General features: G+C 42.3%; 1 protein-coding gene across 5 annotated transcripts in view; it reads right to left on the bottom strand.

Annotated features, from left to right (window-relative positions):
- The window catches only part of MARK4 (microtubule affinity regulating kinase 4), a 672,690-nt gene that overhangs the window by 423,869 nt on the left and 235,217 nt on the right, over positions 1–13,604 (bottom strand). For 4 of the 5 annotated variants that reach the window (XM_030220223.1, XM_030220222.1, XM_030220221.1 and 1 more), the window contains one exon: positions 6,484–6,537. In XM_030220223.1, coding sequence (XP_030076083.1) covers positions 6,484–6,537 — 54 coding nt within the window. Of the gene's footprint in view, positions 1–2,284; positions 2,338–6,483; positions 6,538–13,604 lie in introns of those variants that run through there. The other variant, XM_030220225.1, reaches the window with a different exon arrangement.

Here is a 13,604-nt window from a genome sequence, read left to right as displayed (position 1 = left end):
GGGTACCGCAGTGCACTTCAGCCAGGTGGACCCAGGCCCATCCCCCCCTACCTGTAACACTTGTGCTGGTAAATGGGAGGTCTCCAAAACCCACTGTACCCACATGTAGGTGCCCCCTTCACCCCTAAGAGCTAAGGTAGTGTTGTACATTTGTGGGTAGTGGGTTTTGGGGGAGGGGGATTGGGTACTCAGCACCCGTGGTAAGGGAGCTATGCATGTGGGAGCTGTTTCTGAAGTCCACCACACTGACCTCTAGGGTGCCCAGTTGGTGTCCTGGCATATCAAGGGGGCCAGTGTACTACGAATCCTGGCCCCTCCCATGACCAAATGGCTCGGATTAGGACGTTTTTGAGCTGGGCGTTTTTAGTTTCCATTATCGCTAAAAAAAACAAACGCCCCAGCTGAAAAACGTCCATTTTTTCGAAAATACAGTCTGTCCCGCCTCTTCACATACCCGTTTTCGGACATAGACGCCCATGGAGATAGGTGTTCGCGTTCGATTATGCCCCTCCACGCGGTTTACAATTGTCTCCCAACTAGAAATATTGTTGTCAAATTGGTCTCTGATAGAAATTACATTAATACAAAAATACTTAGCCAATTGAAATGCAGAAGGTTCTTTATCATAAACAGAATTAGTACAAATCTTAGTGTTGGTAAGATCAGACAGTATTTAATTAAGAATTTTGTATCCAAAGACTTTCCATTTGCATTATATTCTTTATTTGCACATCTCCAAATTGTCTTGTTAAGAGTAGACAGATTTTTAAGCCATATTTGTTCTAGTTTTCTACATTTACGCTTCAACTCCAATAACTCATCATCAAACCATTTATCAGATTTCCTTATTAGTTGAGTTTTAGAACCACAGGGGGCCAATTCATCCAGAATTTCTTCTAAGAAGTGACCAATCCTTTGCGAAATTTAGAGGGTCTATGATCTTACTAACCATATCATATCTGGACCAAAATGCTGCCTGATCATCTCCTTCTTCCTACCGGTCATTCCTCTCCATATGCACCCAAGTATTCCTCTAGCTTTTGCCATTGCCTTTTCTACCTGTTTGGACACCTTAAGATCATCACATACGATCCTCTTTCGTGCATAAAAGTTCTTCATCCCCTAAACTGTACCATTCCCTCAGGTTTTTGCAGCCCCAAATGCATGACCCTGCATTGTTTAGCATAAAATCTTAGCTGTCAAATTCCAGACCATTCCTCGAGCTTCGTTACGTCCTTCCTCATTTTATCTACACCATCATGGGTGTCTACCCTATTGCAGATTTTGGTATCATCTGCAAAGAGGCAAACCTTACCAGACAGCCATTCAGCAATATCACTTACAAATATTAAAAAAGAACTGGCTCAAGAACCAAACCTTGCAGCACAACACTGGTAACATCCTTTCCATAAGGTGAACTCCATTTACCACTACCCTCTGTCACCTTCCACTCAACCAGTTCCTAACCCATGATAGAAACAGAGACATTTATTTTTCCCAAAGCTGTCACAGAGCCCAGTATATTGCTAGTTTTGCTTTTTTTTTTTTTTTTTTTTTTTGGGGGGGGGGGGGGAGCCATCAACCACTGGGGAATTAAAGTGGCAACTTCCCTTAATCCCTCCAATGGAGCACTACTCAAAAGTAACATTTTTCTGAAACCAAGATGTCCATGAATGTAGGTGTACATCCCAACAATGATATCTTTAGGCATAGATGTACATTCCCCTTCTGAAATGGGGAATACATGTTTGCTTATTTATTCATTTATTTATTGGGGCTTATTTATTATAAATATCTAAATGCCAGGTCATGCATAAACAAAATCTGAATAGTGCTTCTAAAATAAGGACATTAATGTGATTCGTGCAAACTGATGCACATAGGGACAAATAATCCCAACTACTGGTACAAAATGCTGAGTTCTGAGTTAGTGGTCACCCCCTGAGAAAAATATATTGGGGTATTTGCGAGTAGCCTAGTGGTTAGTGCAGTGGACTTTGGTCCTGGGGAACTGAGCTCAAATCCCACTGCACCTCCTTGTGACTCTGGGCAATTCACTTAACCCTCCATTGCCCATGGTACAAAATAAATACCTGAATATATGTAAACCACTTTGAATGTAGTTGCAAAAACCTCAGAAAGGCGGTTTATCAAGTCCCATTTCCCTTTCCCTAATATGCTGAAATTTTCATCCCAGTGTGTTACAGCTGCCACAAAAGTAATTAGAATGTTAGGAATTATTTGAAAAAGAATTGAGTACAAAAAAATGAGAATATCATTATACCTTGAGTTTTGTGTGGCGTTCTGGTTACTCCATTCAAAAAGGATATGGTATAACTAGAAAAGATTTAAAAAATGGCAACATAAATGATGAGGGTGGCACATCTCCCCTATGTAGGTCTGGCCCAAGGGTATCTGACACCCTAGGCAAAACTTTAGCTGTACACCCTACCACCCCACCCCTCACCCAAGGGGCAAATCAAGGCCCTCCCCCTCATAGTCCAGCATTTCCCCTTTAGCCCCCTACACCCACAGTCTGGCATTTCCCCTTCTCCTCCCTACCTCCCCCATGTGGAAAGCATCTCCCCTTCCCCTCCCTACCCCCATAGTCCAACATCTTCCCTTCTCCCCCCTCCCCCCCCCCCCCCCACAGTCCAATATCTCCCCTTCTGCTCTCTATCTCCTCCCATGTGGACATCTCCCCTTCTCCTCCCCACCCACCCACAGTCCAACATCTCTTCTTCCCAGTTCCTACCTCCCCAAAACCAGTATCTCTCCTTCCTCTCCCTACCCCCTAGCATAGACTATCATCTTCCCTTTCCCTCTCTACCCCCCATAGTCTAGGATCTCCCTTCCTCTCCCTACATTCCCAAAGTCCAGCATCTCCCCTTCTTTTCCCTACCCCTTCCCACATAGTTTAACATCTCATTTTCCCCTCCGTTCCCCCCCATGTGTCCATCATTTCCTTTCCTCTCCCTACCCCCATAGTACACCATCTCCACCTCCTCTCCCTACATTCTCCCATGTTGCCAGCAGCTCCCCTTTCCCATCCCTCTTCCCCTCCCCCATGTCCACCATCTAGCTTCTCCCCCTCTTTCCTTATTCCTGAGTGTATCTTGTTGGGCAGACTGGATGGACCGTACAGGTCTTTATCTGTCATCATTTACTATGTTACTTTCGTTGCTGCCCTTCCTTTTCTGGAGCCAAAAGGACAAGTGAATTCTTGCTGGCATGAGGCACTGCTGCATCCTGCCCTCCCACCCCTATGCAGCAGTTTCTATGGGGGTAGGGAGGCAGGATTGGCAGTGCTTGGGCTGAATATGCTTTTTTTCATCCCAGAAAGGGCAGTAGCAGCAGGAAGAAGGAAAAATGGGGAAGACTAAATGCTGCATTCCGTCCATAACACCATCTCTCAAATGCTACTATCCTAGGCGAACGCGTATTCCCCTATTGGCAGGGTCAGCCCTGCCCCTATAAATAAAATCTACATGGTTAGGGTCATTTTGGAAAGAGACAGCTGAGAGGAAAATATGAAAGAAGTTTATAGAATCAGTAGTAAGGTGGAACACATACAGGATATAATTCAAAATTCTGGTTTTGGAACTTTCAAAGATTTTCAAGTAGGTCTCCCGCTTATTTAGATATGTTAACCTGATCCTTAGATCTCTAAGGGGGGAAGTTAACAATTTTGGCCATCGTTAAGAATGTTATTTTACTGCTAACTGTTGTTATTAGCAACTAGGTCTCATGCATAAATTTGGGATCTGTGCTAAAATAGCATGAGTTAGTGGTAATATAACGTGTCTTTATGGTAGCCCATGTGTGATGCCTCTACATGATTACCATTTAGTTTACCGAGCCCTATGACAGCTAAATTAGAATCCACAAGTCACTCAGCACTCTTGTTTATTTGCCCCTGCAATTTGGGATACTCTTCCATGTACTGAAACCTTATGATTTCCAATTGGCTTTTGGGATACCTGGTGAATAGCTCCAATCATTTCAGCACTAATACACATTCAGCCAATTTTTATCTTGTTTTGTTTTCATTTTAATTCTAATTTGTTTTATTTGAACAAGACATGATGTTATTGTATTCTTTCCTATCAAACATTGTAGCCAGATTAGGTGGTACAGAAAATTTGAGGGGGTCTTTTACTAAAACATTTTATTCCTATGGGCCCTGCTGCAGATAACTTGAGTTAAACTTTAGTAAAAGAACCCTTTAATAAACTATACTCAGTTAAATAGGAAATGGTTATTTTACTTTATAAACAGCATCAAAACAAGAAGACAGTCCATGAAACAAATGACCAGCAGACTGAAAAGAAATCATAATTACGCTGTGGAATCTGCTGCTGGAAGACATGGTGAACATAACTAATACAGAGGGGCTCAAACAGTTTGGCTAAATTCCTGGATGAAAGGTAAAAACTTTTACTAGCCCATAGACTTTAGAAAGACATTGCTTGAATCTTGAATAAACTATAAGAATAGAACTATTTGTGACCTGGACTGTTCACTGTCGAGGGAAAGAACGCTGGGCTCAATGTACCTTGGTCTGACTCAGCATAGCTTTTGTTTTGTTTTCATGCACAGTAAGGGTCTCATGTGAATACTAAACACAGCAAGCTACATAGGAAGGCCTTACCATGGACAAGAAAAGGTAAGCACTCAGCATATTCATTAATAAAATAAGGAATATGATACACAAATGTGGGATAACTGGGTTCAAGCTAAATAGCATGGTATGCTCATTATTCACAATATATTCTGGATATTTTATAAATGGCCACTATTTGGACTGGATTATTTGGTTGCTATCTTGGACTGGTGGAAAAGTGAGCCCTGTTATTTTATTATGGGTAGGTTATGATACTTACCTAGAGCAAGAAGAAATGATCCTGTTTAGCTTTCTTTAATCTTGGTTTCTCCTGCTGGCTTCCACAGGGTATACAACTAAGCCTGGTACATTGCAGTTGCTTATTAGTGCAAAAGAAAGAAAGAGCTACTACAGTGCATGTGAAATGCCTAAAGGAGAGTGGACAATGATAAGAGAGTAGAAACTGACATCAATGGACATTTAGAACCTTCTGTCTTCTGTGTCAGTAAGGATCTTCAAAGAGCAGTGTCAAAGATGTAGCTGGGGATGGATGGAATGGAAACTCAAGAATTAATCTTCCTGCCATAACTCAGAATAACATGGGGAAATGACCGTTCCATCTTTGGTGACCTGACCAGTAGTGTCAGGGCTACTCTAGGGTTACTTCTGTAAAGAGGGTGCCAACATTTAGGTACCAAGAATACGCTTATAGCAGGCTTACTTGTATATCTCTTAAAAGTGAAGAGTGATAACAAAGAAAGCAGAGAACTGAACATGCTCGGTTTAGCATAATCATACTATTTAGTCTATGCTTGGTACATATGTGCTCATGATACCTAGCTAATGCATTTTTGGGTGTTCACAAATGAGAAAAGCCTAAGCACAATATTTCTCACATTTTTTTTAATACAAGCATATTATTTATGTTAAAATTGTCACCCACTTAGAATTGTTAGATAGGCAGGAAATAATAATATATAAAACCAAAAGCATGCTACATAATTCTTTTTGCACCATTGTTTTTTTAAACAAGTGCATTAAGGGCTTATTTACTAAGCCACACTAGAGGCGAGTTAACGTTTTTAGCACGTGCTAACTGCGTAGATGCCTATAATATTGCTAAAATGCTAGCGCAACCTTAGTAAACAGGGCCATAATAAGTTATTTTAGAAGCCTTATGCAGCAATTCTACTATAAATAGCAGTATTTACACATGTAGATTATATACAAATGTAAATGCAGATTAAAAGAACACATGTTCTGGGACTGTTTCTTGTAGCTCCAAAAAATATATTTATATTCCGTGTTTTGAAATGTGGAATACATGTAAAATTTTGAAAACGTTCTCCATCTACATTCATAGCAGCTCTAAGGCAAGTGATTAGTGTCAGCTATCTACTTGTTTGGACCTTGGGATTCCACCAGTGATTTCATAGCAATTGTGCCTTACCTCTAATACCATCTCAAAAATTTAAAACAAAAAAAGAGTAATGTCACTCAGTTATCAACATGGGCTACCGTTAAGACAAGTTATTTTACCACTAACTCGTGCTATTTTAGCACAGTTTCCATTTTATGCAATGAGTCCTCAGTTACTAATAACCTGTCTTAATGGTATCCCACACAGGTAAATCCCCCCCCCTTCAGTTCCTTAATTGGCTCCTTTAATATGTGTAGTTTTATGTCATCCGGCATTTACACATGTATGTTTCAAGGCAGCACTTGCATGCAAAGTTGCTAGTGCTTACATGTGCAAAGTAATGACACTTTTCTTTAAAATATGTAGGTGTGGTGAAATCACTGCTTGCTCTCTGTTCAACACAGCCGTTTGTAAAATACATTATTGAAGTGTCCACAGGCCACTGAAGATCTGCTCTTACCTTTTGTAGGCTGGTTGGGTTCAGTTGTGTCTTATCTATAATTTTTATTGCCACCTGAAACCAGAGAAGAAAGAGATTTGGGTCATTGGGCCCAGAAACCCTAAAATATTCAAGAACACAAAGAGTTAAGAGAAGCTGTAAAATGAGAATATATCTGGAATACATAACCTTGGAGTGCACATATAAGAGTCAATTCGGTGTAGATTGCCAAAATATAGGCACCAGAATGTGGGCGACATGCTGGGCACTAAGCACTGTTCTACAATGGCATCTGGGAGTCAACATTTAGGAGCAAGCGCTTACACCTAGTCAATGGCAGTTGTAAATGTTGGTATGTAAATGTTGCACTTAAGCACATAAGCTAGAGTATTTTATTTTTTATTTCAGATAAATTCTATTATAATATTAATAAGAATATAGTATAATAATAAAACAATACAGTAACATCACTGTAGTTATAAACAAGAACCATACAACCAGGCCTCGGTGCATAATAAGTAATTCAAAACCTGTAGAAGAACCAACAGTTGAGAACAAAGAAAGAAGGAGGGAAAAGATCTTTCAAAAACAATAAAAGGCTGGAGAATACAGTGTAATCTGAAGTTTTAAAGCAGACTCAAGAAAAGGAATTCTACTTCAAATCACCACTTCCAACGGAAGTACATAGTTAAGTTAAAAGAACTGTACTGAAATGTGTTTGTTCTGGAATTATAGAGGGCTCAGACATCCAACAATCCATGTTGAAAGGAAGAAGAGGAGTATAAGAGGTGTACTCAAAACTGACAGTGTTTCCATGCTGGCTATACACCACACTTTATCAAGCCAAAAATATTTAGCAGTAAAATAGGTTCTTTCATTTCTGAGTTAAACAAACTTTGGCTATAAGAAATAATTGCCTAATTAAGTCTAAATGTTCAAAATTGACTAGCTGTATAGGTGGCATTCCTAGGAGAATAAAAGCAGGGTCCAATTGAATTTCTTGAACTAACTGTTTAATGTACAAAATGACCATTTTCTAAAATGACTGAACAAACTAACAGTTCCACCACATAAGCACCATGGTTCCAAATGAATCGCAACTCCTCCAATACAGAGAGGAAGTTTGTGCTTTCCATTTATAAATATGGTGTGGCGTAAGATAAGCAGCAAAGGGGTATTTTATAAGTTATTTATAAGTTATTCATGTACATACCAGCAGATACACACTATAGACTAAATTCTATATGTGGTGCTAAAAAAAAAAAATCAGTGCTGAAAAAACTACCACTCGGTGCTATTTTATAAAACATGTTTCAAGTTAGGTGTGGTTTATAGAATAGTGCTTACAGCTGGGAACCGCGACTACATTTAGACACAGCCATTTACATCAATGGAAATGTGGTGCAAATGCTCATGCCTAAATTAGACGCAGATCCCACCTTATTCTATAATTAAGTGCATAACCAAAAGGAATGCCCCTGATCTGCCCATGACCCTCCCATTTTCCATGCCCCCTTTTTTGACTCATGGTGTAGAATTTAAGCACAGTTCCCGCATCTAAATTTTACGTTTACATTTAATTCTAATTAGTGTCAATAATTGCTTGTTAAAAAGCCAATCAGTGCTAATTAGCTCGTTATTCAATTAAATTGCATGTGCAAATTGGGCAATACCCAACTTTGCACACACCATATTTAGCACTTTTTATAGAATTAGGCTGTATGTGTGTTGCATGCTAAGCTTAGAATAGCGCTTAACATGCACATAGCACAATATGCACATGAATGTTACATTCACGTACATATGTGCTACTATTCTATAATCTTAGTGCAGAAATGGTGCTTACACTTAGGCACTAAGATTACAGAATCAGGCAGCAGCAGTTGGAACAAAGAGAGAACTCCTCCACTCCATGCTAATATTATATACGAAGGGAGAAGGAACTCCAGCCTGTGTTAAATGTCAGAGAGAGAAAAAGGCTCTCCAGTTTGTGTTAATCAATCTCATACATAAAGGGAAAGGTTCCACCAGTCTGTACAAATGTCACATAGAGAGAAAGGGCTCCTTCAGTTATGCTAAGTGTCACAAACAGAGGGACAAGACTCTTCCAGTCTATACTAACATTATACACAAAGAGATAAGGGAGTCTCCAAGTCGTGTGCTAACGTCTCATAGAAAGAGAGGGCTCCTCCAGTCTGTGCTATATCAGACAGGGGGTAGGACTCTTCCAGTCTGAGCTAATGTCATAACAGAGGGAAAGGGAGCATCCAATCTAGGCTAAGATCACACATGAAGGGAAAGGGCCTCCTCTAGTCTGTCATAAGGTCACACAAAAAGGGAGAGAAGGCTTATCCAGTCTATACTAAAGTCACACAAAGAAGGGCTTCTCCAGTCTGTGTCAACATCATGCATAAGGGAAAGGGCTCCTTCAGTCATTCATAGAGGGAGAAGGCTCCTCCTATTTGTACCTAATATCATGCATAAAGGGGACACAGGGCTCCTTCAGTCTGTGGTAAGGTATGCTCCATCTCGGTTTTTCTTTTTTTTTTTTGTTACATTTGTACCCCGCGCTTTCCCACTCATGGCAGGCTCAATGCGGCTTACATATTGTATACAGGTACTTATTTGTACCTGGGGCAATGGAGGGTTATGTGACTTGCCCAGAGTCACAAGGAGCATTGCCCAGAGTTTGACTCTTTAATAACAATCTCTTCACTTCATTGTAACAAAGACACCAATACACCGCTGATTTGTTGTCATACTTAGGTTCCTCGTTACCCACTAAACAAGAGGTCTGTAACTTTCTATCTACTGTTACTTAATAGATGAACCATTAGACTAGCCCTCACGATATCCTGATTCCAACAGTGGCCAATCCAGGTCACAAATACCTGGCAAAATCCTGAAAAAGTTCAGTACATTTCATCACGGAACTTTACCTCTCTTGAATGCCCTGATGTTATGTTTACCTAGTCAAAATCAGGGTAATTGAAATCACCCATTATTATTGTGTTCCCCAGTTTGTTAGCCTCCCTAATTCTGATACACATGGAATTTCAATCCATTGGGATTCCAAGAAGTGGAATGACAGTGTCCACTTGTTATCCTCCTTCCACCAGGTCTCAGAGATGCCTATTCTATCTAATTTTTCATTTAGTGCAATATATTCAGACAAGGAAACTGATACTTGAAATAGACAAAATGAACTTTCAATACTTGACTACTTCATCTACACTGTCAATTATTGAACTTTAACGCAATACCACTTGATTTCTTACCCCGGTAAAAAAATCTTTAACACTTGACTGCTTAATTTCCCACTCATAGCAGGTTCAATGCGGCTTACATATTATATACAGGTACTTATTTGTACCTGGGCAATGGAGGGTTAAGTGACTTGCCCAGAGTCACAAGGAGCTGCCTGTGCCTGCAGTGGGAATTGAACCCAGTTTCCCAGGACCAAAGTCCACCACGCTAACCACTAGGCCACTCCTCTACTCCACTACGTATTTCTTGATTTGGAATTGGCGATCGCCATTACGGTACAATGTAAACCACATTGAGCCTGCAAATAGGTGGGAAAATGTGGGATACAAATGCAATAAATAAATAACCCTGTTAGGATGAAGTTTTGCTGTTCTATCTTACAAGCTACCACAGCAAGTACTCCACTAGACTGTAAACCTATGGGCTCACAGCTCTAGCACAATGTAAGCCACGCCTCACGTATTCTGTAAATACGCCTCATGTACCCTGTTACTCTGTAAGCCATATAGAACCAAAATCGATTTGGATAATGTGGGATATAAGACTAAGGAAATGGAAACATACATAGAGAGAGGGCTCCTCCAGTCTGTACCAACATCACACACAGAAGAAAAGGGAGCCTCCAAACTATGCTAAGATCACAAATGAAGGGAAAGGTCTCCTCTAGTCTGTGTTAAGGTCACACATAGAGGGGGAAGGCTCCTCCAATCTGTACTATGGTCACACCATTGTCACTTTCCACGTCATTCCTGTCACTTTGAAGTACATTATGATTACATAGTAGAAACAGAAACAAAGAAAATCTTTCACTGGATGCTACCTCACACCTCCCCTTGACTAAAGACGTCATCACTAGCTGCCTGTTAAATAATAGATCAGTTACAAAGTGCACTGTTGACCTTTAAGGCTTTCAGGGTAGATGTCCCCGATTATCTCTCACGTTTTACTATTCTCCGTTTGCTAGATGACCATTGTTTAGTGTTGCTGAGCCCTAAGCTTGCACACCTAGAATCAACTAGACACTGTGCTTTCTTTTTGCTTGCCCCCACCCCACAAATAAACCCTAATAATAAATAAATCTGGAATAATCTTCCCATTTCTCTTCGTAGTAACTTATCAATCAAGACCTTTAAAGCTAATCTGAAGGCTTGGTTGTTTAGGCAGGCTTTTGGGAAGGCAGGCTGATCAGAGACAGAGTATCGGGAGTATCATTTTTATTAATGTGTTTTGTTTCAATACTTTAAAATAATTTGATATTTATTTATTTATAGCATTTATATCCCACATTTTCCCAGCCATGGGCAGGCTCAATGGGAAAATTAGGTTCTTAAATTGGTAATTTTCTTTCCTTTTAGTCACAGCAGATGAATCCATTAACTGATGGGTTGTATCCACCTACCAGCAGGTGGAAATAGAGAACACTGAAAAACCACAGTGACCCCTTGGACAGATAGCCCATCTGCCTTCAGCATTTGAAATTTCCAAAGCAGAGTGAATAAGAAAGGTACATAACATAACAAACTTTCCTCACAGGCGAACAAATGACCCAGAACCGGAGCAATAACCACACAAAGGAGGTAGGAACTCAACCTCCTGCAATAGAACAACATGTAGAAACTTGAGAACTGTTCATCAACTCCTCCTGATGAGATATAATATCTGCATGAAAGAACTGAACAAAAAACCAAAGTCAGACAAGGAGGGATCATGGATTCATCTGCTGTGACTAAAGGAAAGAAAATTACCAAGGTAAGAACGTAATTTTCCCTTCCTTGTCATCAACAGCAGATGAATCCATTAACTGATGGGATGTACAAAAGCACTCCCTCCATAGGGTGGGAACAGGCAACTCCGCGAGCCAGCACCAGCGCTCCAAAATGCACGTCCTGCTTCGCTGCCACATCAAGCCTGTAATGCTGTATAAACGAGAGCTGAGAAGCCCAAGTAGCCGCACAACAGATCTGTTGAAGAGAAAGGACACCTGTTTCAGCCCACGAGGAGGAAATCGCTCTCGTGGAATGCACTTTAAATGCTTCAGGGGGAGCCCGTCATGAAAGCAGATAGCAGAAAAAATAACTTCTCTGAGCCAACGGGCTATAGTGGCCTTAGACACCGGGCACCCACGTCGAGGACCTGTCAACAAGACAAAAAGATGATCAGAAGTCCTGAAGTAATTTGACCTCTGTAGGTACTGCAACAGAGTCCTGCGGACATCCAAAAGACGCAATTGCCTAAAGGAATCCGGAAAGTCCTCCCTAGACAAGGAAGGTAGAAAAATGGACTGGTTCAGGAGAAACGCTGAAACCACCTTAGGCAGAAAGGAAGGCACTGTACGTACCATCACTCCGGACTCTGAGAATTGCAGAACAGGGTTTCGACAGGAAAACGCATGACGCTCAGATACGCGTCTAGCTGATGTAATGGCCACCAAAAAGACTGTCTTGAGAGTCACATCCTTCTCAGATGCTCGCTTAAGCGGCTTGAAAGGCGAACGCTGGACAGCCTTCAACACCAGCCCCAGTGTCCAGGCTGGACAAGGCAACCGCACAGAGGCGGAGCAAAAACGCCCCTCTGAGAAAACAGGCAATGTCCGGATGAGCAGAGACTTTCCCTCAGTAGCATGACAACGCTGCCACTTGCACCTGAAGGGAATTGTAAGCCAGGCCTTTTTGTAAGCCATCCTGCAAAAAGCCCAGGACCAGCGAGACTGTAGCCCGCGTGGGTGTGATTGCCTTTGAAACACACCACGCCTCAAACTTGCGCCAGATCCGAGCATAAGCTGCGGAGGTGGACCGCTTGAAGTCCTGCAAGAGAGTGGAGGAGGCCTTGTTAGAATAGCCCTTATCTCTCAATTGCGCCCTCTCAAGAGCCAGGCCGTAAAATCAAATCGGCAGGGATCCTCCATAGTCACCGGGGCCGTGAACCAACAGATTCAGCACCAGAGGTAAAGGAAGTGGAGTCTCCACCAGCAACCGGCGGAGATCCGCATACCACGGATGCCATGGCCAATCTGGAGCGATTAGAATCATCAATCCTCAGTGCAGCCGAATCCGCAGGAGGACTCCCCTATCAAGGGCCACGGAGGGAACACATACAAGAGGCCCGAGGGCCATGGGTTGAGCCAGAGCATCCAATCCTGCCAAGCGGGGATCTCTCCGTCTGCTGAAAAAGTGAGGGACTTTGGCGTTTGCACTTGACGCCATTAGATCCATTCCGGGTGTCCCCCATTTGGCACAAATCTGAAGAAAAACTTCTTCTGCCAGTTCCCATTCTGCCGGGTCGATTAGATGCCTGCTGAGAAAATCGGCTTGCATGTTGCTCAGACCTGCTATGTGAGCTGCTGACAGAAGCTACAGGTGGAGCTCGGCCCAGTGGCAATTCTGAGCGGCCTCCGCGGCCAGGGCCCTGCACTGAGTGCCGCCCTGACGATTCATGTAGGCCACCGCTGTCAGGTCCTCAAGGCAGACCGGAATTCGTGAGCCCTTGGACCACTGCCAGGAGCGGACAGAGGCAGGCAAGACCACCCTGGAACTGGACACAAGGAAGAGCAGGACTGGAACTCGGAACTGGAGTAGTAACAGAGGCAGGCAACTAGAACAGGCAGAACAGGAACAGCTTCACCTGCGCTTGACCACCGTTCCTCCGGAGTTGAGCTCCAGAGTGCGGCCGGCCGGCAGGACTTGCAGGACAGGGCATGAACTGAAGACCCCCCCTGGGTCCAGGACACACGAGGGAGGCTTGGCACAGAACTAAACTAGACTAGGACTGAAAGCTGCTACGCAGCCACTAGCAAGAAACACAAGACAGACTAAACAGACAGGGCGTACACCAAGGCTAGACGGAAACAGGGGCTGGGTATACCTACAAGCTTGGTA

Source organism: Microcaecilia unicolor, chromosome 11 (genome assembly GCF_901765095.1).
Source record: "Microcaecilia unicolor chromosome 11, aMicUni1.1, whole genome shotgun sequence".
Classification (NCBI taxonomy): Eukaryota; Metazoa; Chordata; class Amphibia; order Gymnophiona; family Siphonopidae; genus Microcaecilia; species Microcaecilia unicolor.
The sequence above is the reverse complement of the archived record's forward strand: the minus strand, read 5'-3'. Positions and strand labels throughout refer to the sequence as shown.